This window comes from Condylura cristata, unplaced genomic scaffold (assembly GCF_000260355.1).
Source record: "Condylura cristata isolate star-nosed mole 26May11 unplaced genomic scaffold, ConCri1.0 scaffold00023, whole genome shotgun sequence".
In the NCBI taxonomy this organism is placed as follows: Eukaryota; Metazoa; Chordata; class Mammalia; order Eulipotyphla; family Talpidae; genus Condylura; species Condylura cristata.
This window is the reverse complement of record NW_004567124.1, coordinates 22,488,610-22,516,033: the sequence shown is the minus strand read 5'-3', so window position 1 is coordinate 22,516,033 and position 27,424 is coordinate 22,488,610. Positions and strand designations below refer to the sequence as shown.

Genomic DNA, 27,424 nt, shown 5'->3' with positions numbered 1-27,424 from the left:
AGAATAGCAACTCATAGATTAATTGGTGAAAACTTGACCTGGTAGAAAAAGCTTTCTAATTTTAGTCAGTTAGTGTTTGGGAATATGTAATAGAAACTTTATCTAATCAGAGTCTGCTTGTTAGTAATTGAAGGAAAAATAAGACACAAAAAGCTGTGTTAAGTGTGGGAAGAAGTAGGGACCCATAAACTTGTACTTCTAAAAGAGGACGTGGTCAGCAGAACCCTTTGATTGCTTTGGTTTCTGAGAAGTTTTCCTGTACAGGGCCCTATTGAGACCTGGGGCTGTGCTTCTCTTGGGTTCCTGTGAGATTTGATTACTTGGGCTAAAATTCCTAGTTCCATAAGTTTTCTACAATACCTCTCCTCTGTCCCCCATTTGTGAGCTAACCTTAACAAATTTATTATTTGCGATAAGTATGAGCTATTTATTGCAACCATAAACATCTAATAAGCATTAGATTGAACCCAGATTTAGTCAGTTGTCAGCCACATATCTGTTTTTGTTTATTGAGATCCCCCCCCCTTGTTTTATGCGATGTCTTAAAGTATTCTTATCTCTCACTGGATTTTTAAGCCCAGGTTTATTGTAGTTCATTCCCAAACTTAAAATTTGGGTACTCTACACATTACCTTATAATAGAAACATCACAGGGTTATCACTATAATGCCATATTCTTATCACCATTTTACAGATGAGGATATTTGACAGATGAGGAGAGTGGAGACATCCTGAACCTGAGTAACTACCCAGACCACAACCGCTCGGCACAAGTGACAAAGCTGGAATGTGATTCTGGAAAAAACCCATAGTTAACTGCAGTACAAGAGAATTTTCTTGGACTCTAGGAACAGAGATAGAACTAGATCTCAGGAATTTTACTCTAAGTCTTCCAATGAAACAGTAATGATGACAATGAGTTATGTGCATACACCAGTTCATCTGCTAACATCCCATCTAGTGATACTGGAACAGCAGGAGTGGAGGAGGCATGGATTTCCATGTTCTTACCACTAGGTAGGAACACTTTGATTTTCTTGCAAGACTGTTTTAATTCTAGACTGACCCTGAAGCACCACATCTCTGATAGAAACAGGTGAAACTGGAACCAGATGAGATATAGATCAGAAACCTTTCCTTGAGATGATGGTGATGTTGGAGTAAATGAAAGCAAGGCAGAGCTGCTGGGTGACATGAGCAGCCCTGCAAAGACCAGGACACTCACATCATAGCTGTTCTGAGGTATTTCACCACTATCACCTAGAAAAAGCTTTCTTTGATGTTACCTTGTTGTGTTTCTAAGTCTTCAGCCAGCTGCCATCTCCTCTGCATCATTACTACTTTGTGAAAAGAACATAGCTAAGATTAGAAACCAGGTTTTCTCTCTGGAGGATCATGAGAAGTTCAGTTTCTGTCAAGGATACTCATGCCATGAGATGATCCCTAAGATTCTTTTGGCATTAACCTTCAGATACACCTTGTATCACATTTTTGCAGAGAGCTGTTTTTCTCGCTTAATAATTGCACCAGCTCATCCGAAGTGGAGGCAACTAGGTAAGTGCTTTACGTGTTTCTGGTTTCTCCAGCCTGGGCCTCGCTCTCTGGGGGATCAAGGACAGGATTACTTCTGAAGGAGGCCAGATGATCCTTTCCTGTCTAGATTTGAAGAACAAAGGCAAGGAGAGAGGAGGCAAGGCACATATGAGTCACCCTTCCCATGTAGTCCATCCTCCCACTCTCATTCTACTGATTGATTCCTCTCTGAGATGTCATGAGCAGCAGCTTTTGCCACCATACAAGCCAGACCTGTTATTAAAATGCTGACTGGCATTTAAAACAGGCTCTGTCTCAACCATAGTACTCTTCTGTTCTGGGTTGCTCTTGGGGCATTGAGAACTTGTCTCACAATCCTCTAACTACAGAGACCTTAACCGATAGGACTTTAAGCGTCCAGGCTGCAGTGCGACCTATTTGCATTTATCCTGAGGCATGCTTCCTAAGGGCTGTGCTCAGCCAAGTTTCACTCCTGGGAGCCAAGGAACTGGGTTAAACTGATGGCTAACTTTGGTTCAAGGACTCCCTGTTGACTTTGCTAAAACTGCTGGGCAGTTGAGGATGCTTCCTCCCCAGTGGTCCTTCTTTCACTCTGGCAGATAGTATAGCACAAAATGAAGAGGGTGAGGAAGTAGGTATGCTGGAAGGGATGTATGATGTAAGACCCAAAGACCCACCAGCGGATATATCACACAATTCATCAAACCATGAGATGCAGTGGTAAGAAGGGCACCACCATCACTAAGAAGTTCTGCAAGGATGATGGAAGGAGAGCAGTTACAAACAGCTCATTAACGTGTGGGAAGTGACGAGATGGTGGGCTTAACTGCCAGAGCCTGGAGACCGTAATTACCTCACCAAAAGGCAAGGCTGGAAGGCAGCTAAGTACATGCAGGTGTTAACAGAGCATGTGACCTGTAAGTCTCAAGTATTTACTGTCTAACTCTTTAAAAGGTTTGCTGCCTGTTAGAGAGGCTAAGCAGCACTTTTCTCAACTGCCTGCCACACCCTGAGGCACAATATTGACACCACATTCCATTAAATGCTATTTCTACTAGCCCTTGCCTTCAGAACCCAGAAGATGTTCTAGACACTGTTTTCTCCTTTGTGATATAGAAGGTAACATTTTAGAATATGCCTGAGCACTGGACTTCTAGAAACATAACCTTCATGCCTACAGCACCAGCCCTTGTCTTTCTCTTGCATTTTGCCTTTCGACAGAGGGTCTCGTTCTATTTATTTTCCTCTTCTCCCCATTCCCGATGACAGTTCTGTTCATATCCTGGTGCATCTTCCCAAAACCTGTCAGTTTGCTTTTCTTTCTCGTGGGTGCTTTTGAATTAGGCCGTGTTCCTGTTAGTGCCAGCTCCTCTTATCACTCGCTTGTCCCACTCTTTAAAAATACTTCTAGTTTCCCATTTCCCCTAGTGCACTTTTTACTATTTTACAAACTCCACATGTGTAGGAACCAAGTAATTTTTTCAATAATTATATGACCAGATAGCAAGCCCAGGGCCTGCTTGACATTGTAGGCAGGGATTCAGGGAATATTAATCAGATGAAAGAATGACTGCATGCCTGAGTTAGCTCTCAGCCTTCTTTCCTGGTCTGATGTAATAGTTCTGTGCTTCTTCCAAGAAGGAGAAAACTTTGGTGAGACAATAGAATGAATATATGCAGAAGACATCAGGATCTGCTTTGGGGATGATTCTTAACTCAGAATTTGATTCCACTCCCCCAACTTCAAACTGCCCAGCAAGCATCACCTCTTCCGTGGGTTCTTTCCCAACCATATTCTTTCTGATTAAACCAGAGCTCTTTAGCTGGGTTGGGGAGAGCAGTGGAGTTTGGAGGTGGGGTAAGGTATTTTGGAAATAAAGGGAGAACATTTTATTTGTCAAGATAATTGGTTCAGTTGGCATTTAGGAAGTCTGTGTGGACAGTACCATTTTGAATTTTTTTAATATACTGAAATTTCCAGGAATGCATCTGTTGGAAAAACCAATAGTCGATACTTATCTAGAACGTCTTTGACTGGTGGTGTTCATCATTTCAGAAAATCATGTCATAGAAACATTATTGTTTATTTGTCCACTCGAATTGGGTATGGAACTGGATTGCCAAAATATCCATAGTGCCTGCCTTTGTAGCTGCGATGTTCATAGTGATTTTACCATAAATGTAGCCAGTTCCTCTGAAGGAAGAAAGCAGTGTTTGAAATAAAAAATTCAAAAAAGTTAATTATTCAAAATGCACAAAAAACAAAGTAAATACAAAAGAACATAAATATACTTTCAAGGAATTTTGTGGGTGAAACTGTAACACACATCTGAAGTTACTGCGGCTTAACCTATTTGGAATAATATTTTTTCGGACCCAATACTTATAAGAAAGACACTGCTAGGTCCTAGAGAGTAGAGAACCGCTCATCTGTACTTTGCATTCACCAGAAAAGAAATGCCAACTGAAAATGTCCAGCCGTGCAAGTGGAGGCCAGAGGCCAAAAGCGTTTGGAGCCTGCTCTGCAATCGGGGAGAGCACTGCCGCAGCGCTTCCCAGAGCCGGTCTCTCGGCTTCTCTGAGCCTTGCTTCCTTAGAGCTAGAAACCTCCGCGGAGTAGCAGTCCCTTAGGGCCGCGGTGGGACCCCGGCTGGGAGCACAGACGCGCTGCGCCCCTACGCACGCAGGCTGCGGAGCTCCTGCCAGCCCCGCCTCCGCCCTTGCCCTTCCCAGTTCAGCGAGGCGGTTGGCACCGCCGGGAGTGGGGGTGAGGCTTGACAGGTGGCCTTCGTGTCCACCGCGTCGCGTGCGCGGACGCCTCGCAGCCTTAGGGTGCGCCGAGGGAGGGGCCGTTCCCAGTTGGGGGGCCGCGCGCCGCCCGCTCTGTCGCTGCGGGCGCTCCGAGCTTCGTGCAACCTGCGCTCGGCTTCGGCGCCGGGGCCGCCGTTGGACCTTCCCTGACCTTTCTTGCGGGGAGCCGCGCTCTCCCCGCCTCCTCCTTCCGTCCGAGGCCGGGCTGGCTGGCAGGCGGGGCCCCAGCCAGGCCCCGAGCCAGGACGGGAGCGGCAACTTTTACAACGCGGACGCCGTGACCAAAGGTTCAACTCGCCCCGGGTAAGAGGCGTCCCACTGCGGCTCGCGGGGGGGCCTTTGGCAGTGGGGGGCGGGCGGAGCTCGAGCTCTCCCCTGAGGCTGCTTATAGGCCGGTTTCACTCCAAGGCTGGGACTGCTGGGTGCGTGCGCCGCGCGGTCCCGCACACTTCGTACTTCCCTCCTCCTCGGACACGCGGGTTCCCGGCGCCCGCGTCTCGAGACAGGTCTTGGAACTCTTGCTTCCTTATCGGAGTGGGGCGGCTTCGCGGGGTGCGGGGTCGACCTGTGAGCGGCGGTTAAAGAACGAAGTATCCGGATCTTGCTGGGTGGGGGTTTCTGGATGTCTCAGTGTGTGTGGGGGGTGGGTGGGTGGGTGCCGGCTTTGGGGGTTTGGCGTCTCTTACTCAGTGTGTCACTGGGCACCGTCCCAGGGCGCTGGTGGGTGCCCAGCCCTGGGGGGTGGGGGGGGGAAGGTTGGTGTCTGCCCGCAGCGGGACACAGTTATCTGCTGACACTGCGCGTGGGAAAGAGGGAGCTACAGGGATCTTTGGAAGCTGGAACCAGCAGAGCAAAACATTTAAGGCACGTGCTGAGCAGGAACTGGTGAAAAGGGGTCCTCTGCTGGAACTGGGGCTCCCTTTCCTGCCTCTTCATTTTCCTTTCAATTATAAAAATCGGAACCCTAGCTTCTTGCTCAAAGACCCAGTGCCCAAACCTCTGGATTTGCCTGCATGGCACATCACTACAGTGTGGGGTTCTGAGTCACTTTTGGGCCATGTCCTCCTTGAATAGTTTTGGGAAGACAAAGGACCGTGCTTAGAACAATACTTTTAAAGATAGGAAATAAAAGGCAGAGTCTCGTAAAGAAAACAATTCCAGAATACTTGTCAAAATATGAAAAGAATTTATGATGTAGCAGTACACGTGCCTTTAAAAAACAAATGCATAAATAACAAGATCTGGCAGTGGATCTGATAGCTACCATAATTTTGAAGCAGCTGAGCAGAAACAGTATTTCAAGATATAGGCAATACCGGTAATATACAAATATCTGTGTTAAGAGTATCTGTGATTTCTATTGGTGGTCCTAGGTATTGCTAATATTGCAGCTGCTTGTCACCTATATAAATATTGAAGAAAATGTTAAATTTCAATTAGAAATTAGTAAAAATATAGATTCCAAAAAATTTTTTTGGGTCCAAGTTCATGGGTAAAATACCAGTAGTGGGAGGGGCACTGTTCAGGAGGTCAGGTGACATAGCTCTGGTCTTTCTACTTCTGTTCCCAGCACCATGAGTTTGGCTTTTAAACTTCTTTGTGCCTTAGCTTCATCAGTATTCAGTGGAGATAATTGTACTTTCTCACGCACTTATGGTGCCCAGCACTGCTCTTGGCACAGAGATGTGAAATAATACCATTTCTAGAAGTTGTTTTCCCTCACTGGACTTTCTGCCATCATCACTGTATCCCCAGTCCTGAGGATGTCAATTCTGGCATGTTGAATCCATGACAGGGACTCAAGAAAAAGTTATTTAATGAACAAGTGGTTTTGAAAGGATTACTTTTGATTATATCTTAAAAAAGAAAAGAAAAGCAAAAACAGTATTCATCAAGGAGACAAGTGGTGGTTTGAGAAGTGACTTTAAAATTTGGGCTTTTCATGACGATTACAACTGAGGTGGGAAAAGGCACAAAATGATGTGAAAACAATTATGTTAAATTTTAAAAAATTGGGCTTTTTTTTTTTTTCCCTGACTGGACAAATATGTAAACTGTTCTGGAGCTGGAATGCTTGAAAACACAGGACTGTAAGCCTGTCTGTGGGGATTGTTGTGCCTGGTATTCTGGCAGAAAAAATGAATTTGAGTGTTGATAGGAAATCAGAATTTCTTTCAGAACTTTTCTGTTTCTTCATCTTGAAAGTGTTAATCCCTTGTGTTGTAATAGGAAATGTTTTATAGAGAATGGAGACAGACCCATGAGGAAGCATTTCTGGGCAGAAACACATTTCTGTTTCCTCATTTCTTTCTCCTTTCTCTACTCTGTCACTCACTACCTAACTCCTATATGACCCTGAAGATTTGGTAAATATCTGCGTGTGGGAAAGAGGGGCACTGGAGGGGTCTGTGGGAACAGTGGGGACAAATTGCGACAAGCTGCACAGGCTAGACTTGAAGCAAACTAATTTCTTCTTAATTTTCACCTTTAAAAATCTATGTAAATCTAACAAACAAGGATGGTAATAGATAGTAGGAAAGTGGGTCTAGCTATCCATTACTGTGACTTACTTTGTGAAAATGCTAACTGGGGCAGGTGAAGGGGCCCTCAAAGACCTTGATCTTGGGCTTCCATCCTCCAGAAATTAAGAAAACAAACTTTTGTATGTAAGCCACCCAAATTGTGGTACTCTAGCAAATGAATACAGATGAGCGTTCTCTATTTTAAGCCATGATTCTGGCATGATTTGTTCTTCCCTCTCCTCACTGGAGAATCTCGTGTTCTCTGTCTCTGGATACTCTGTGGTCCCTCATTCTCTTTCGGAGACTATCAAAGGTCTTATTCACCTTCATGATACTGTCAGGAAAAGTAGAACATGGCCATGATACTGTCAGGAAAAGTAGAACATGGCATCTTCAACAAATAAGCAGACTACTTGCTGCGCCTTGCGCATAGTAGGTGCTTTATAAATACATGGTGGGGGCTGGTTGGGTGCTGTTGGTGATCATTCTTAAGTATCAGGGGCCTTTCCTTTTTAACCATAATGTATTTCTGAGTTTTGATCCGTGTCTTGAGCCTTGGAGTAATCCCTGACTTCGGGAAGGGAGGTTTGAGAGGGTGAGGGAAGTGAGGGCCAAAGTGAATTTACTCTCTGAAATTTTCTTGTTTCCTTGGCAGTTTGCTCTCACATGGCCTGTGATGTCTCCATAGGGAAATAATGTGCTTTAACAACCACTTTGTTTACATATGCTGGTGAGCGCTCCCCAAGGAAGTGTGGGTCTAGTAGATGTGGTTTGTGTTTTAGTGAGCTCATGAATGGTACTTGTTGTGGGTGAGGAGACACCCTATTTCCCAGCCATCTGGCTTTGTATGATAATGGTTAGCCTTTCAAGGTCTAGGTGATAGAGTCTAAACTTGTTTATAGTAGGAGTCGCTTTTAAAGTCAGCTAGAACACATACACTAATATTGTACTCATGGAAATGACCTCAGTGTTGTCAGGTGACTTATAAAATGGGGGATAAATAGTACTCCACTCTCAATGGTTGTGAGAAATCATGACCAGTGCTCAGCAAAATGCCTGGCATTTAATTAACCTTAACAACTTTTTTTTCCCTTTGATTGTTTTATTACACCTGGGGTAGCCCACTCTTTCACAGCAGTTGCCCGTTGAATCATGGTCAGTAATGGTCTAGGTGTGGGGATTGGCGGAAGAGAAAGGGAGATAAGGTTTCTGTTCTGATTATATTCTAGGCATGGCTAGAAACCTTTTGCAGTCATAATCCACAGCTCTAATCAACTATTTCCTTTTGAATGCCTCCTTGTGAACCTCCATTTCCCTTTCTCCTCATTTAGATCTGAGTTTTAGGAAACGGAGGTCCCTTTGAAGCCACTCAGTCCCATCCTTTATTCTGCTGATGACCCAGAATGACTAAGGAATGACACTGCCTGAAATGTGGATCCTTGATATGCCTTTAGACAAGGCTTTAGTAGAAACAGGGAACTGTGTCATTCAGTTTGACACAGGAAAGACATGAGCTTAGGTGACTTGGCCTAACTGCTGACTTTCCTACCTCATATTCTGTGCTAGCCGTGAGAGGGTTGAGTTTGGCATCTCTTCAAACAATAGATGAATAACTTGTAATTAGAGTCTTTTCTTATTGTGTTAAAATCTTATGTACTGGATCCCAGGGAACAGTATGCCTGACTAATTGACCAGTCTGTGTTTATAATGAAATGTCACCCTTCAGAATCTTCTGAGCAGGAATCCTCCTGTTCCTGAGACTGATGAGTAATTTTATTATGATCATTTAACAGATTCAGGAGAGAGGGCACAAACTGATCCTTGCTTTGTAACAGGGAGTGAATTCCTCCCCACCGGACTTCCCCTTCCGGTCATGAGTGTATTCTGAAGTTGGGACAGGCACACACAAGCATATGCAGACATTGGAAGGAAGCCGGCATTGTACTTGACAATGTGAAGTTGACCAGGAGCAAAGGTGTGATTATTGATATACTAGGACATGAGCAGTGAAGCTCCTGTTGGCCAAAGCAAGCAGAAAAACAAGGCATTTCCCATTGCATAATTCAATCAAAACTTTTAACTTTCAGTTTTAATCATCCAGTTGACAGATCTCTTTTTTACTTTTCTGAGCCAGAATGCCATTGTTTTCTTTATGTAAATGGTTTATGGTTTGGAAACATTGGTCAGTCCCTTCCCAAATATATTGCTTTCTGAGTATCCAGAGAGTACAGGCTGGGGAAACCTGTATGAAATGTCTCAGCAGCACAGGGAACCGCTCTCACTGCCAAGTCCTCATCAGTGACTCAATCTGTAACTCTATAAAGAAAATTCCTATAGTTGGCATTGAAAAGAGTTAAAGAACTACAATATGGCTCTGGAATCATCAGGGAGTTATTCAAACATTTTTGTTTCCAGGATGGCTTGTTCCTGGTCAACAACCAGAGCTTTTGTTTAAACAAGTGTTTGGACTTACAAGAAAAAGCTTTGAAAGGTAGAGTTCTAACATGGCCTCACAGGCCTAAACGAATATTGCTTCATTTGTTAACAATATAGTAATCCAGTTTCTGAGCACAGAAACAATGATAGATAGGGCTGCCTAGGGCTGCCTAAGGCTGCCGTTACTCAAGAGGATGTGTGTCAAGAGGAAGCACCCAACCTACACAATCCCTGTGAACACCACCATTCTTAACTCTTCAAGTTGCTGGATGGGGGATGGGCAAAAGGGGTTGGTGGTGTTTTACTGCCCTTTGAGAAATGCAGTATTGTTCCTTACATGCCGTCTTTATTATCTCTACCTGAACAAGATCATGAGTGCAAATTCTTCTTCCTTTGCCTTTATAGCTAATTTATCACACAATTTCTTTCAACATTTTTTTTTTTGACCCTTGCCTTCATCTCTGTACTGACTGCCTGTACCAATGATCCTTGCTTTGTAACAGGGCAAGGATCACCAAGACTTCACTGGTGTCTGAGTTTCTAAAACAGCCCCTCAACGGTCTTCACATCCTTGTCTTTCTTTTTACAGTAGACAGACTTCCAAATTCACCGCAGACTCTGCAGTCTCTAACTCATTGCTTGGCACAAAGTAAACTTTAGAAAAATGCTGAACTCAACCCAATTGCTTCAGTTAACTGTATCAGCTCCAGCTCCGCCAGGGGATCTGTACATCAGATCATCAAGAACTTTGAAGGGCTCTCAGAAGTTCTTAGAAACATTAGCAGGAAATGCTAGTGGAAGGAAGTGCATACCAGAGCCCAGCAGGCAACAGTGAGTTAGACTTAGGCCTAATGGGGCCAGGGTGAACCGGAACCCTCCAGCTCTAGCCAAGTGTTGACATGTGTGAATGTGGATGCAGACAGGCCAACAATCTGGACTATTTGGGGGTGAGATAGCCAAAATTTTTAATGTTGGTACTGATTTAAGAAAACACGTATAGGGTGCTACATTGTGACTTCTAGATAAATAAGATTACAGTTGTCTAGCATTAAACTCCCAAATCTAAACTTAAATGACATATGTCTGTCCAGTCTTATTTCTCCCTCTTCCCACGGGGTTATCTGCCCTCAGCTGCTCTTCTCCTTGTCCACAGTTATGCAGTATTCTCGGTGATTCCACTTCTCAAACCTCAAGCCTGTTGTCCCAAACTAACCCAAACAGATCCTGACTTTACTGCCCCCTTTCTGCCCACATATTTCCTCTCTTCAGCTGCTCAGACATCAACTTTGACTCTCTTTTTTTCCCCAGGGATCCTTCCCACCTCTCACCCAATCATTTTCTTTTCCAACTTCTGTCTTATCTGACTCTTTATTTGTATTTTTTAGTGCCAGGTTCTAATCAAGCTCTTATCATTTGCACATAGACCACAGCACTGGCCTCTTAACTGACTTCCAGAACTGGTTTTTCTCTCTCTTCCAATTATTTGCTCCTGATACCAAATTTAGTTTTCAGTTTTGATCTTTTTTCATTGATCTTAATTCTCATGAATTTTATTTGCTTTTCTGCATTTTCTTTGTAGTCTCCCAGTTCTTTAATTTTCTTCATCACAGCAATGTTGGAGTCTGCATCTGATAGGAGCCGCTCTTTGTGATTCAGTTGGGTGATTTGTCCTTTCTCTGCTGTGCTTTTTGTTCCCGAGGTCTTTCGTGGTCATTGCTGAGGTTTTCCTTCTCCCCACTGTTAGTTTTCTTGTTGTCTGTCTTGGGTGTGGTAGGCTGGCCCGGCTCTTATCAGGTCCTGTTCCCCTGACTCTGGTGGGGTGCTCTGTGATTGTACCTGGGGAAGCTGGGGCTTCCTTCTCGAGTAGGCAGGTTCTACTCACCTGGCACTCTGTTTAGTGGTGGTGGCGGTGGTGGGGTGCAAAGTGTTCTGCAAAGGCCACAGAACACTGACAAATAAATTCCTATGATATTTTCTTACAGCAGCCTGATGAACTATTAGTGAGATCTTTCATTGAGCCAGGTGCTTAGCAGCAGAACGGAGCTCCATTATTTCCATAAAGGATAAATGTCATTTAATTTGAATACTTTTTGTGCAGGAGATAGATCGGTGATAAAAATACAACTTAAAAGTATGTGTCCACATCTTCAGTTTGCAAATTTAGCTACTGTATGATGAAGACAATTTCAGTGCAGATGTAAACCTGCACATAGATTTATATTCTGCAGAAAACTTGTTCTTTAAACACCTTTATGAGCCAGTTCTGGAGATGTGTCACTTCGCTTTTGTCAGGTTTAAAAGGATAAGAGTGATGGAGAAACTTTCCTAGGTGGAGAAGCTATATCACTTTGTAATATAGCAGGCGATGAGCAGGAATAAGGGAGGCCCAGTGTTGTAGTTTCCAGAGTAATTATTGCATTAAAAGTCATACTGTACATATGTTATTTAGTTGCAAAAATTTGGTCTAATCACCTACATAATTATAACATTCTACAGTAATATATAATTTGATTGCTTTAATTTTTAAAAAAATTATTTTAGTGCTTATATGAGAACTATTTCATTAAAAGTAAAATTATCATAATGATCCTAACCCCGGGTGTTATGGGACAAGTAATATTTGGAAATGGCTAAACCTTGAAATCTCAGAAAGATAACAAAAGTTTGAAGCAGTGGCCCAGACAATTTGTTGTATCATTTCCACATCATAACTCTTTCCATTTGGTTGTCCTGTCCTAATAATTCAATTGTTTTTTAAATGCCACCGGACAGTTCCGTGTAGGTGAGAAGGAACACAGCAAACATTTGTTAGACATGTAAAATCTGCAGTGTATGCAGTTTAATACAGGTGGGTTAAGTGTTCCTGGGATTTGTTTTCATCTGGTAAGGTGAAGCCAACCAGGAGACAATTGTCATGGAATTTTTTTTTTTTAAAGATTTATTTATTTATTCATACAGAACTGGGGTACAGGCCAGAGATGCGGAGGGTGAGAGGATTCACCAGGGACAGAGTGGGGAGCAGAACAGGCAGATCCACGAGGTTCACTGCTGAGGGGAGCAGCGGGCGGGTCAGGAGAGGTCTGCCACGCCATGTGGTCACCTCCAGGGCAGGCGGGAATTGAACTCATGCGGAAGTGGCTTAAGCTTCTCAGTGCAGTGCTTTAACCCGCTGCGCCACCAGGGAGGTCCCGTCATGGAATTTTTATTTAGAGCTTGGTAGGAACAGGAGGTGTAGTATTCCAGGTAGGGCCATCTGGGGAAGCACCAGGGACGGTTGGCAGGTAGAAAAAGCAGGAGGAAAGCCTTGTTTCCGTGGCTTTCTGTGAGGTGGGGAGAGGGAGCAGGGGACCAAGTTTGGAGTCAGCTAGTTTGAATGACTTTAATGGGCTCTGGGGTATAGGAGGATCCTAGTTGTCTGCCGCCTGGCCTTCTTGATGAGGGTGGAGGTATGTTGCTGTTGGGAGTATAAATTCCAGAGGGAGTAGGTGGCTTAGACTATCCACAGTGGGTTGGCTTTCAAATGCCAAAAGAGAGCTTTCAAAAAGGGTGTTTTCTATCTTTAGGAGTTAGCTAATGCTGGGAGGGGCATTCTTTCTGGGATTAGCAAGATCCCCAAATGTCAGACAGTCATAAAGATGAAAACCTTAAATCATGATTAATAAAATAAGACTGAAAACATCTCCAGGAAGCCTTCCTCAAGTGTCTGGTCCTACAAGTAGGACTGCGATCTTTACCTAAGGCAAGAAACCATAGCATGTTTGGGGCAACGTTTGGCATTTTTATTTGCACTTACAGCTTTCTGAGATTTTTCCGGAAAGGACCTGCCCTTTTCTGGTTAAAGTCAGAGGGTATAGTGCTTAATTTATGTCTGCTTTGTTGGGCTACTGCATCCCCAGAGATTTAGTGACACATTCTGGGTTTATCAATAAGTGTGTTTCCTGACCGTCAGTAGACTGAGTAAAGCGTATTGCCCTCCCCTGTGCCCGTAGCCTTAGCCAATCAGTCGAAGATCAGAACAGAGCATAAAGGCTGACCCTTTGACTAGTGAGAAAGAATCTGTCCTTTGTGACTGCCTTGAGCTCGGACATCAATTTTTTCCTAGTTTTCTCTTCTGAATTTTACCTGAGTTCTGACTCTGCTGACCTTTGGACTCAATCTACACCCTCCATTCATCAGGGTCTCCGTTTGCTGACTGTGGATCTTGGACTAATCAATTTCCATAGTCATGTGAGCTGATTCCCAGGAGTGTCCCTCATCTAATAGGGAACGTGAGGATGTTTTTTGTGGCTCCCCTCTTAGTCCTTTCGGTCTCCTCTAGTAGTATCCTGACTTTGTCCTTTATTGGCTGTGAGACCTTGAGGATGTGAGCATTTCCTTCAGTGTCCCCTTTTCAAGTTGTAAGATGGGATCACATGTCTATGTCACACCTAGCACTGTGCTAGTACATGTGGTAGAGGGAGTGCTGGGCCAGTTCCAGTAGGGATTAGATTCCTCAAAGTGGCCATGTTATGTTGGGGAGGTTTTAAAGGGGGGTTTGCCAAAGCTCAGCACTGGTAGGAAGGACCATCTAGTCCTCAGAGTCTTAGAGGGGTGGGTGGGAAGAGAGTCCTAGAGGAGGCACCAGATGTGGATTTATTCAGAAGCCAATGAAATGAAGCCTTTAGGGTTGCTCTCTTGCATAGGCCCCTGTGGGTACAGCGAATTCTGACAGGTTCCAGGAGGGGAGAGGTAATCTGATTGTAACCAGGAAGCTTTGCTCTGCTTATCTTTCTAATAAATTGCCTAAAAGAGATCTCAGAAGAGAGAATACCGTATCACCAAACATCCAATTATTTATTGATTTCTTTTATTTTTTTAAATATTTATTTATGCATACAAGAACTGGGGTACAGGCCAGAGGTTGAGAGGTTTCACCAGAGACAGTGGGGAGCAGAATAGGGAAATGTGCTGAAATATACTGCTGAAGGGAGCAGCAGGTGGGTCAGGGTCAGGAGAGGTCTGCCACACCATGTGGGTCACCTTCCTAGCTGGGGATCATACTCATGCTGCAGAGGCTGGGGACAGCTTCACAGTGTTACATTTTAACCTGTTGTGCCCTGTGGTTTATTTTCTTATCCAAAATTAATATGAACTCTTCTACCTAATTTTATATTTGTAATGTCCAACCCCCAATTTATTTTCCATAAAACCTAGATTTGCCCCTCTGGGAGACAGCATTTGGGACCAGTAGGGTCCTGGGACTCTTTTGCCTGTCCTCTCCCAGCTAAGAGGTTATTCTGGGACCCCAAAAGGGAGACTGTCCAGCTGGTACCTCTCCACTTCTGCATTGCCTGCTCCCGCTAATGCCTGCAGTGCAGCTCCAAAGGGGATTCAGAATAAAGTTGCCGTCCACAGAAACGATTCCGTGATGCTTTGGCCCTTCTCTTGACTTACTGTGTCACCTTTGGAAGTTCACCGTATTCTCTGAGCCTTAGTTTCTCTATTTGTAAAGGGGTACCAATACCTCCAGTGTAGGCCAGGCACAGGCCATGTGAGTTGTAAAACTGGATGTCCATGGCGGAAAAGTTGATTATAATTGTGTTGCTATTACTTGTATTTCTTTTATCTTGTTATGATTTGAGAAAAGCCCAGATCTTAATGCTTTTGTGACATCAGAAAGATGAAAACTATTCTACATTGTAATGTGCTTTTTTCAGTTTTTGTTGCTTTATTAATTTGTTCATCTTAGCTTTTTTACTGTGGAACCTTTATAGTATGCACAAAAATCAACCGTCATAGTTGCTTTCAAATTATTATCAACTCTTGGGCAATCATGTGTCATTTATTCTCCCACGTAGTTCTACATTCTGTATCACAGTGTAGATTTCTGAAAGACAAGGGCTATTAAACATTATATCAATGCCATTATTGCACCATACCCAAACTGCCTCCCACAAAAAAGCTGAGCCTTTTTTTCTTTTCAATTTGCTTAGTAAGCTAAAATGTAATAGCACACATTCCTTTCCACCCCACTCCATGGGGGGCATAAGCTACTTTAAATTCAAATGTAAATAAAATTCAGCTGGTAGGCACTTTTTCCTGATTCCCTTATGCCTAGCTGTGAAAAGTCAGTGGTCACTGTGAATTAAACTCTGCCACTTAAATTAGTGGTGTGGCCTTCTTAGGAAAGTTCTCTAAACTTACACTAAGCCTTCTTGTTTTCATCTATGAATCAGTGATACGATCACCCCCTTTACAAACTTATTTTATGGCATCTCTAACAGAACATAAATAAGACAGAACTGGTAAACATTCAACATTGGTTAACTCTCATGATGACAGTTTTCCCTACATTTTCTGTCAGAACTTGTCTCCTGACAGTAACTTCTTTGAAAGATACAAATAGGGACAGGTGTGATTTAACTGAACAGGCTGCGAAAGGCCAAGGGGAGGAGCTAGTGCAGGAGGCGGGGCCTTCCAGGACCCACCCTCTGGTCACTAGGGTAAGCCCCGTCTGAGCCGCGTAGACAAAGCTCACTCATGTTTCAAAGATTAGGAGCTCGGGATCCAGACATCAGGACATATCAGCTCAGAGTAAGCTTGTCCCAGGAAGCCTGTGTCTGGGAGACTGGGTGGGAAGAATGGGGTGGGAGTGCTGGTTTTCTGTTTTTCTTTTTGAATTTAGAAATATTCTATAAAGGTGAGGTGTTAAAGCTTGGCCTGGTGGTTTTGAAACCTGAGGCAAAGAGACCCCAGCCTGACTCAGACTTGAACTAAACCAGTGATGAACCATACAAAGACCCACTGTTTCCTCAAGAGCAAAAAACAACTGCAAGGTTGAATCCAGGTCTCGCAGGCCCCATGGAGCTTTCACGAAGAATGCTCTGACTAATCCTCACTCAGCTGGGTTTCCTAGCTGACATCCAGTGAGTGGCAAGTCACCTGACATAAGATTAGGGAGCTTTTGACCCAGGAGAGATCAGCATTGCTTGTCCAGGAGGGATTGGCTTGCACAAAGGTGTGGAGTCCCAAAGACTGAGGTAGACTAGGACCCAGAGTCCACAGCCAGAGAGGTAAGTAGGAGATACCCAGGAGGGATTTTAGTTCTCCAGTTACATTACAAATACAGCAAAGCTTTTATTTTGATTTTTGGAAGGACAGACTGAGTTGATTTAGGATTAACTGAGGAATTTTCATCTAACTTAAAATCATGGTATTTAATTATAAAATGTATTGTAGGTGCCACTTGTTAAATGAAAATTACTTACTGCTTTTTATTTTTTTAAAGTATGTGTATGTATTTCAGTTTGTATAAAGGATGTGATAAAGGGTCTACACTCTTCCCTGTCATTAATAGTTTTTATTTTGTAACACAAGTGGATGTGTTTCAGGCTACCTCCTAGGGAGACTAGCATATGACATTAGATTTATGCTTTCCTACTTATTTTATTGACAGAGATTTTTCTGCTACCTTTTTATTGATTTCTGGGTGAACTTTGGCTTTTCCCACTTCTCATTAAGATTGTGGATTGTGACTGGTGCTTGGTTGCCTGTTTTTTACTTTTTTTTTTTTTTTTTTAAGATGTAGGTCAACACCACCCATTCCTTTTGGTCCTGGAATGATGTTTTCTGACACCACTTTTAACACCAAACACGGTTTTCCTGACACTATCTGTGGGGCCTACAGTTGCAGTTCTGACATTAACTCCCACACTGAACCCAGACCCTATAATATAGCTGCCCCTGACGCAGATGGCAGCAGCAGGTGAGGCCCCATGAGTTGCTCTTCTGCCTGGCTGACTATAAACTTGGGGCTTCCCAGGATTCCATGTCAGATTTCATAATTCTCTAGAATAATTCACAGAACTCAGGAAAAGGGCTTGTTTACTGATTTATTATGATGTCTGCAGTTCAGGGAACAGCCAAGTGGAAGAGGTACACAGGGCAGATCAGTTGGCACAGACCTGCCATTCCGTTCTGAGGGTGCAGTGCCACCCTCCTAATACTTTAGCATGTTTGCCAACCTGAAAGCTCTCAGAATCTTGTTCCAGAGTTTTTGTGGAATTCAGTCTCTTGCATGTCTCCCCTCCCAGAGGCTTGGGGTGGGCCTGAAAGCTCCGGCTCTTAAATGCCACATTTGGTCTTGTTATGTCAGCACCTCAACCCTATCCTGAAACTGTCTAGGAGTCCCGACTGGAATCTCCTCAGTGGCATAAACCCAGTCATGGTCAAAGGGGTTTATTATTATTAATTCCTGTTCTTAGGAAGTTACAAGGAGCAGAGAACAAAGTCTACACACACACACACACACACACGTCACATATATTTTTAATTCATATATGTAAACACTCACATATATACACACATGTATATATACACAAAATTAATGCACGTATTATAGTGTATATAAGATACACATATACTTTTATTATAGCACAATTCTAAAGTGGGATATTAAAAAATTATGACTGTAACCCATCATTGCCCTTGGTTGTTTTTGTCTTCAACATTGTATCATACCCCTCAACTCCCCACCCCTCCACAAACAGGACTAGATCATGGTGGTTTTTTTTTTTTTGATCTGGAAGTTTAGATGACCTTACATTGTTAGAATGAATGTGTTGTTGAGATTTTCAGGTATTTGGAAACTGGGAACATTTCCTTAAACACATTAAAAAAATTAATATCATAGTTTATTTTTACATCATTTTGTGCCTTTTTCCACCTCAGTTGTAATCCCCATGGGCTTTCCATCACCAAATCACCCGTGTGCCATCACCATAGTAAATACATTTTTTTGGTGTTTTTTACAATTGTTTATAGCTCACAAGTGAAATTCGACTGTAAGGGTCAGGACCTTTTGCTTGATGACTGTTACTAATGAAGTTGATGAAACTGTGCTTATAAATATGAATCCTGAACGAGGTGATGGCTGACCATTGAGATAAAACAGAACTAGCTTTCTTGGCTGAACTCCACTTTTTGGAAATAGTGGAGTAAACTCTTTCCTTTAGAAGAGGAGAATTAAATAGAAAGTTAAGTATCCTCAGATGGAGTGATTGCAAACCAGACATATAACCAGGCCTTCTTCTTGACTATTAACTCTTTCCATGGGGCTAAGATTTGGGATCAGGACCATGATAAAAAGGTTTCCCTTTTCTGGGAAGTGAAATGATGATTTTGCTTCTGTAGACATTTTGAAAGACAGGCTTTGATAACTATCTGTTCACCATAAAATACTTTCTTCCTTCTCTATCAAATAGTGATTTCCTCTACTCTTCAATCATACATTTGAATATAAAAAATTAGATATAAGTTCATTACAGAAAAGCACACAAACAAGAAGAGGAAATTTTGATTATAGTTATGCCACAATATCGCAAATATTTATGCATCAGTACCATGAAAGATGGTTTCCCTTTTCTGAGAAGTGTGGAAAATAGCTTTTTTTAAAAAAAAAATTATAATGATCACATATATGTTGCTTAGTTGTTGTTGATCAAAATCATAGCAGTGGTAGAGTATAGTGGTATAAAGTGCAGACTCTGGTACCAAAATTTCTAAGTTCAAATTTTTTAAAATATTATATTTATTTATAAATATAGACATGGGGTGCAGGCCAGAGGTGGAAGGGCAGCGAGAGAATTCACCAGAGACAGGGTGGGGCGCAGAACAGGCCCACTGACGAAGTACACTGCTGAGGGAAGCAGCGGGCGAGTCAGGAGAGGTCTGCCACACCATGTGGGTCACTGCCAGGGTGGATATCGAACTTTTACTGAAGTGGACATGGCTTGGCTTAGCTTCCTAGTGCAGTGCTCCAACCCACCGCACCACCAGGGAGGGCCCCTCTGAGTTCAAATTGTAGTCACCACTCATAGGTTGTATGAACTTAGGGAGTCACTAACCTGCTCTCTGCCTCAATCAAATAAGAATGACAGTGGCAGCCCATCACAAGTTATGTGTTCATATAGAGGACTATATATGTTACCATAAAAACATATTTAATATTATAATATTAATACACCTATAGCAGAAATTTATAGACTGGAAAAGCAGAAGAAATCAAAATCATCCATTATTGTGAAACCCAGAGAAAACAACTGAAGTGGTATTAACATTTGGTTATCTGTTTTTTCTTTTTAAAGATTTATTTCATTTACTTATGTATACAAGAGCTGAGGTGTAGGCCTAAGATGGGGATGTGGACTGGGGTGGGGTGAGGTGAGAGGATTGACCAGAGACAGAGTGGGGTGCAGAACAGGCAGATTGACGGAAGTGCACTGCTGAGGGTGAGACAGGAGAGGTGAGCTCCCTTGACTGGGATCAAACTCATTCTTTTGCACAGTGGCTATGGAGAGCTTCACAGGGCTGAGATGTAAGGCCTTGTAACACCAGGGTGGCCCTATCTGATTTTTAAAATTTTCTCTTATAGTTTTAATTCCTATTCTATTTCTGATTTGTATCCTGACTGTTACATACGCATTTTATATGCTCTCTGTAAACATAATTTTAAAAGGCTACATAAGTCATCTGTAATCACATTTTAATTAACCTTTTGCCAATGTTTTGACATTCAGACTGCTATTCCGGTTCCTCCTTCTTACATTAATTTGAAAAAATTGTAAATTAACCTTGGCTAATACAGTTGGTGACCTGACTTCCCTGGCCAGGTTGGAGCCTCTGGTTGGATTTTCTGTAGCCAGGTTTATTTATATCCAATCATTTGGCTGAGAATGGACTATATTATGAATAAATGTGTCACAAATAATCTTTGTAAAGATCTTTCATCTTAAGTAATAGAGTTTCCCCCTTTCTCTAGATTCCTAGAAATGAAAATGTAGCATCAAAGTTTGCCAAATTATTTTCTAAAAGGGTCATGGTGATTTTGAACTTACAGTCACAATGTCTGAGTTTGCTCCGTTTACTCTAGGCCCCGTCTCTTCCTCCCAGCCCTTCTCAGATCTGAAATATTGAAGAAGTGATCAGAGGTGCCTAACTCTGGAACAGAGTTAATCCTCATTAAAATGAACACTCAGGCTCTGGGCCTCATGGTGGTCTCAGTGCTACCATGTGACGGCCCACTGAGAAGGCCTGGGTTCTTGGCCAGGGAGCTGAAAACTCACATGTGGCGCATCAGGCCTCTCCCGTCCTGCCCGCTGCTCCCCTCAGTAGTGTTCTTCATCAGTTCTGCCTGTTCCTCTCCCCACTCTGTCTGCGGTGAATCCTCTCACCTCCCAACCTCTGGCCTATACCTGAGATCTTTTCACAAAAATAGTAAATAAAATCTCAACCTCCATACCTTTCCTTTTCCTCTGATGACCTTTCCCTCTTTCCCCATTCTCTAATCCACGTGTATAACTGTCTCCCTCTACCCCCCAGGGTGGGGGAATCATATAATTAAATCATTCCCTGTTTGGACTTAGCAAGCTGGGCACTTACATTTTAATAAAGAGTTCATAGAGCATTGTTGAACCAGAAGAGCTGAATTTGGTGCTGGAACTGGGGGCAGTAACTACCCCTCAAAGAGGAAGCTATTTTGAGTCTGTGCCCCTCAATGCAAGTAGGTGGTATCTGAGATGTCAGGCCAGGTCTGTGGATGGGGTGAAACCATGGCCAGAACACTGTCACTCAGAAACTCATTTTCCTAAAGGCGAAGTGTGTCTTTCAGAGGAACTATTGGTGGAGATTGTATACTGAATTGAATACAATAAGAGACCAGTCAGAAACATGCACAGAGTCTTACATAAAATATAATTCCATGATACCAGGCAGCCTTCCTTTTTATGGACTTTTTAATCATCTGGTTGAAATTGCCAAAGGTGTGAGAGGCCTTTTGCTTTCAAGTTTATGCTCAGTGATTTGATAAAATTGCATGTCTCTGGGCAAGAGAGCCAGGAGGACTCTGAGTGGGGCCAAGGCCCCAATTGCTTTGGTTTGAACTCTGAGTCGCAGAAGGGGAGTTTCTTGCTGGACCACAAAGTCATCCAGTAGTTTCAGTGGGTCTTAGGTGCCCCTTTTGGCAAGGAATTATGCAGGTCTCAATCTGGGGAATCATATATCATTAATGAACTGAAAAGTCAGAGCTAAGGAGGTGAATGGTGAGAGCAGGTTATAGTCATGTGGTGCCCTACACCTGTGGGTGGACAGGGATGGGGCATGCAAGTTGTTAGGAAGACTTTAAAGATGACCTAATTCAAAGTTCTGGATGTCCTGCAAAAGTGGGAGGGTAGGGAGTGAAAAGCTTAGCCAGTTGTTACCTCTGCATGGAGCATAGCTTGGAGACCTTGGGCCCACAGCCAGACGGGAAGGTAGTCTTGATGGGAGATGGTGGGAACCTGCTGGAACTGATCAGTGCCTGACTCTCCTTCCTGGAAGAAAAGGTGCTTTGGTCCCATAGTGGCCCCTTCCTCAGTACTCAGAGCCTTGTGTGTTTCTTTCTAGCCTGATCCAGCAAGACGATGTCCCCACTGGCCACCGTGATATCCGGCCCCCGTGCCCGGCTCTTTGCTTGCTTCCTCAGGCTGGGTGCCCCGCAGGCCAAGCTACTTCAGCTGCACACTGGGGCCAATCTCACAGCCAAGAACTACTATGAGGTGCTGGTGCTGGGTGGGGGCAGTGGTGGGGTCACCATGGCTGCCCGTATGAAGAGGAGAGTGGGTGCAGAGAACGTGGCCATTGTTGAACCCAGTGAGGTGAGTGTCCCCCTTCGGAGTGCCTATGTGTGAGTGTGATTGTGAGTGTGTGTGTGTGTGTGTGTGTGTGTGTGTGTCTGTCTGTCTGTCTGTCTGTCTAAGGTGGGGTCAGGCACTGGGCCTTTATATCCCTCAGTTAGTGCTTTTCCTTTAGGTCATAAAAACCAGGCCATTCAAATCCCTGGGGACTAGGGAGAACATGTACTTGGCATTTATGTTCTCATCTGTATTAATTTCTTCAGGGCTGCCATGACAAATCACCACAGATTTGGTGACTTAAAACAGCAGATATTTATTCTCAGCAGTCACTAAACCAGGCAGTTTTGTAGCCTAGAAACCCAAAACAAAAGTGTTAGGGTCATGATCCTTTCTGATGGCTGTGAAGTGAAGGGGCATTTATCCCTTGCCTTTCTCCTAGTTTCTGGTGATTGCAGGAAATCCTTGGTGTTTCCTGGTTTGTTTTCCAGTCTCTGCCTCCTTTACATGGCTTTCGCTTTGTATCAGTATCTTCTCATGGCCTTTAAAGAACACCAGTCACTGGATTTAGGGCATACTCTGTTCCAGCATGACCTCATTTCAGTGTGGTTATACTTCAAAGACTCTCTTTCCAAGTAAGGTGACATTCACTCGTACTGGGGTTAAGACGTCAACATTTCTTTTTGGAAGAGACAATTCAGACTTAAAATTCAAAATATTCCACATCCTTCACCACGAAGTCAAAAGAAACATCTGCTCTCGTCTCTGTCAAGCACCAGGAGCAGCTTCCCCATGTGTGTGTCTCACCAGCATGTCTCTTCTAAGTCTCTCTATGTGTTTCCTCCTTGTGTCTCCTTTGTTTCACCAAATATATTTCCACCTTGCTTCTTGCCAGCTTCTTGCCTGCCATTCAGGAAATCTGGTTCATGGGCCTGCTGGGATTTGTAGTTCAGGGTGACTATGTGTAAGTGGTGCCTGTTCAGTGCTCCTCCCTCTTTCATGAAGGTGTATTTTTAACAGTTTCAGATTTTACATCCAAGTCTTTATCTTGAATTAAGTTTTGTGTATGAAATTAAGTAATGGTCTAGTTTCATTTTTTGCATGGGACGGTCCACTTTTTCCAGTGCCATTTGTTGAAGAGATTGTTCATTTTTAAAATATCAATTTATTTTCTTGCATTGTGGTTCATCTTTCTATAGTTGTTGTTCCCCTCAGGTGTGGCCTGCCCACCAGTAGTCCACATGCCACTACACCACCACGCAGCTCTTCTGTGTCTCCCTCCCCTGCCTGATTAACTCCTTCTTCCCCTGCTGCAAGATATAGATTGATGAAAACTGTTTTTGTTTTTTTTTTGTTTTTTTACCTCATGAGGACCTGGGTTCCTGGACTACAGCAGATCAGGCTGCTCTAATCTCCAGGTGCAACTGTGGCAGTTAGCAAGGCAGAGTAGTTCAGGAACCTTGAAGAGACTGTACGTTCTCCAATGTATGGTAGTGACTCCTTTATCAAAGGTTGATCACTTTTCTTTTTAAATGACTTTGATTCAGACAGTCTTTTAAATGACAGCGGTCTGAGCTGTTTCAGGTGCCCAGTGGTCTGTTGTAACTGACACTGAGACAGGTCTCCCTAGTTTGCCATTGTCCTGCCCTCCAAGAAATGAATGTGGGTTTCTTCAAGAATCTGCCAGTGACTGAGGCATTTGCCACTTTCCCTTCAGTGTCTGCCTTTGTGCTTGCTGGCACTGATGCTTCTTACTAGTCTAAAAGCAACGGAAGCTTCATTTTCACTCCTCTTCCTTTTCAAACAGACTTGAAGTCAATGAACGGTCACTCCTGGGGACCTCTGCCCCCCCCCCTCCGCTTGATCATACCCACTTTTGCCTAGAGGGGAGCTTTTGAAGTCTTCCCTCATGTCCTCTTCACCTCTCTGTGTGTGTTAGCAATTTTGTCCAGCCAGTCTGAAGCACTTGGGCAATGTAGAGACTCAATTGGAATTCTCAGAGAACATTAAACCATCTGCCCTTTGCCCTCAGGTCCAGAACTTTCCCAGCTTTCAATTAAGAGTGGGCCATCTAAAGCAGTGCCTCCAGAGAATAGAAGTTGTCTTGTGTTGTGTTATGGAGTAGGGTTTGGTGCTTACTGGCTGGGGCATAAAACCTCAGAGAAAGAAGAGGGGCTTATATGGAATGCTTATAATTTCCCATAAGCTTGGAAAGCACATTTGGAAGTTTCAAGGGTCTCCAGAAGTGCCCGAAAACCAGATTTACCATATTCCCCACATATTCCTGAGGAAATATATTTAGATTACTGGGTTTACTTTTTCTTTATATGTGCACTTAAAGGTATCTATCTATCTATCTATATATATATAGTGTGTATATCTAAAACATGTACTTGTTAAATACCAAATCAACTTTCAGAAATAAATGATACAGTGAACTGTAAAGATAGTATATGGTTTTATTTTTGATCATCTTTCAGAATTCTGGTGTTAAGTGATTGCTGTTCAGAGCTTAGGAGACATTACGATGTGTATGGGATGTGACTAAGCTTTTGTGGATAAGGAGGGAGTCCAGCTTTAACCATGAGCATGTACCTTTAACTTTGACCCTTTTCATAAGTCTCAAATAGAATAAATCTCTATATAATTCCTTTTCAGAGACATTTCTACCAGCCAATCTGGACGCTGGTGGGTGCTGGTGCCAAACAGTTATCCTCATCTGGGCGTCCCACAGCAACTGTGATTCCATCTGGTGTAGAATGGATCAAAGCTAGAGTGGTTGGGCTGAACCCAGACAAGAACTGTGTCCACACAGACAACGGCAAGGAGGTAACCAGTGAAGGCCCTTTGGCTTTTGTTACTGTCCAGTCATTACCAACCAGGTGGATACATGGTGAGAGGGAAGTGTGTGTGTGTGTGTGTGTGTGTGTGTGCATATAGGTGTATGTATTGAATGCTGCACGAGATGGGAATATATATAGTGAGTAGAGAAAGGACTGAGTGATGTAAGGTTATTAAGTGAATGACTAAGTCATGTGTTTGTTGAACACCATCTGTTTGCCTTATTGTTTGGTGCTCAGTGAACAAATGCCGTACTTCATGGTAAAATACTAGACATCTCCCTCCTTTTCCCTTGAAGCAGCTAGCTTTTCTGTTGGTCCCCAGGCCTCCCAGAGAAAGGGGATACTGGGAAGTAGCCACCCAGAATTGCGGGACACCGGGCCCCTGAGGGTTTGTGCTGGGGGCTAAGGAGAATTGCTGAGCCTCACTAACAGGACTTTCATCAAGTACTCAGGACAATCCATTACCTGAGGAAATGTTAAGATTGCCCACATTTAGAAGTCGCTCCCCTCCCCTGATCGCCAGGGATCAGAGTCTTTCAGCAACTGCTGTCCCTTGTGTATTTGAGGGCATGAGAACAGGATATGGAGACAGTTTGTGGCATCCTGTCCCTCATTTCGCCATTGAGCCCAGGACAGCAGCCCGCAGTGCAGCCAACCTCTGTCCCCTGCCTGAGCCAGGCTCCTGTAGTTCCTGAGTCCCCAGCGGGTTATGAACCTTAGTATTCTGTCTGCTTTTGCTTCAAATTGGCACACCAGCATTTTGACAGAATTGTAGAATCTGAGAGCCAGTGGCAATCTCAACCTCTTCCTTCAAGCAGGGACTCATTGGCTATGGGCATTCTTCACATTTCTGTGGGTCGTGGATTACTTTGAGCACCTGATGAAAGTCCTGTTAGAAATATGTGCATATGTACCAAATTATGCCTTTAATTTCAAGGATTCAGAGATTCTTTGTATCCTTTCTGTGAATCCTAATCAAGATTACCTGCTTTACAGCATTCATGATCTTGGCTCTTTGGCCTGCATTTTCTTGCCCCTGCCTTCCTCCCTTCCTTCCCAAATACTCAGTAAGCATATAAGATGAGCAGATTACACAGATGTGGGATGAGATCGAAGAGAATGTGGTTACGATGGCTGCCTGGGATGTGCTTCTGCCCTGCACCTTGCCCACCACCCAGAGCCCCTACCCACTCATCCACAAACAGAAACTTGGTACTGGACACACATGTCTGAAATTAACTGCCACTTTTGGGATTCTGGTCTAAAATGACATTGTTTTGTGTTGCAGATCTCCTACAAATATCTTATTATTGCTCTCGGAATCCAGTTGGACTATGAGAAGGTACTGTTTTGAAATATTTCTGTGATACTTTCTGTGTGCACTTATGCCAAGATTAAAAACTGTATTTAGTTGCTGTAGATTCATTTTGATAAGAAAGTGTTCTAAGAAACCCACTTCTAGTTTTACTTCTCTGCAGTCTTTTTGTGGTCTTGAAATATTTTTTTTCTATGATTTTGTCAATGCGGTTATATGCTAGCTTTATACTTTAATGAGGGTTCAGCATGTCTATCCCTTAATGTTAATTCTCAAAAACCAGCAAACTTTTCCTCACCAATACAAGAACTCCCTTTCTAAGCAGAACTGAGTTGGCTATATTACAGATTAAAATTTCTTTTGAAAGTATGATTCAATTGTGAAATTGTAAGCTGACCTAAGGGGTTAGTTCATCATCAAAGTTAGTTCTTCACACACTGGAAGGGTGTCTGGTTAGGTGTGCAGAGGCTGGCACTTCTGGTATAACAAAATGAGCAATGAAAAGTAGATACTGCCCTAGAACTTCCTTAGAGCTCTCTTTCGGTGAGCTTGGGATCTACATGCTCTCTGACAATTCTGAGATCCCAGTTTATTTTTCTAAAACATAATGGAGCGAGTCAGTAATTATGATCTTTTTCTGGGAGCTTCTTGGGGACTGTGGATAAGAGATTGCAGCATGTAAAGCGGGTGACAGCCAAGTCACAAGCTGCAAGACAGTAATCAGACAGAGACCTCATCTGAGTTGGCTCATAGCACCTTTGAAATGTGTTTCTGCTTTAAAAAACAACCCTAATCACGCCTTGTCCAGGATGAAGATAATGAAAAGGTTCTGGCTTGTATTCTGTGAAGGTCCAAAGAAGCCATGAATTGGTATGAAGTTTGAGGCGAGTTTGAGTGATGGGGTCAGGGCCATGGGTCTGCAGTAACCACCACAGTGGAGTCGACTCCATGGAGATGGCACTGTTAGGATTTCTGTGTGTGTGTGTGTGTGTGTGTGTCCATCCATCCATACCTCTCACGCCCCTGCCTGTGTTGACTTAACAAAGACAGTAGGTCTCCCAGTTCCTGCATCCCCAGCAGTCCCAGTGTATGTGAGGAGAGTGAAGAGATCCAGACTGAGAGTTTTTAGCAGCTTCTTACAGCAAACTAAGAAACAAACTCTATTAATGTACCTATTACTGTAGAGATGCTGTGCTGTCCCCTGGGAACCTTGCTAGGGTTGAATATGATACCTGACACTGCTGTTGAGGTAGATTTTTTTTTTTTCTATTAAAAAGTTTATTTTTACATCATTTT

General features: G+C 43.3%; 1 protein-coding gene across 4 annotated transcripts in view; it reads left to right on the top strand.

The window, feature by feature from the left end:
* The first annotated feature begins 1,494 nt into the window (after positions 1-1,494).
* SQRDL (sulfide quinone reductase-like (yeast)) overlaps positions 1,495-27,424 on the top strand; it is a 44,239-nt gene continuing 18,309 nt past the window's right edge. Inside the window, exons 1-4 of one of the 4 annotated variants that reach the window (XM_012728498.1) lie at positions 1,495-1,554; positions 21,744-21,994; positions 24,629-24,799; positions 26,102-26,155. In XM_012728498.1, the coding sequence (XP_012583952.1) occupies positions 21,761-21,994; positions 24,629-24,799; positions 26,102-26,155 (459 nt within the window). In that variant the 5' untranslated portion in view covers positions 1,495-1,554; positions 21,744-21,760. Of the gene's footprint in view, positions 1,555-4,386; positions 4,669-4,822; positions 4,872-4,925; positions 4,974-21,743; positions 21,995-24,628; positions 24,800-26,101; positions 26,156-27,424 lie in introns of those variants that run through there. The other 3 variants (XM_012728494.1, XM_012728495.1, XM_012728497.1) reach the window with 3 other exon arrangements.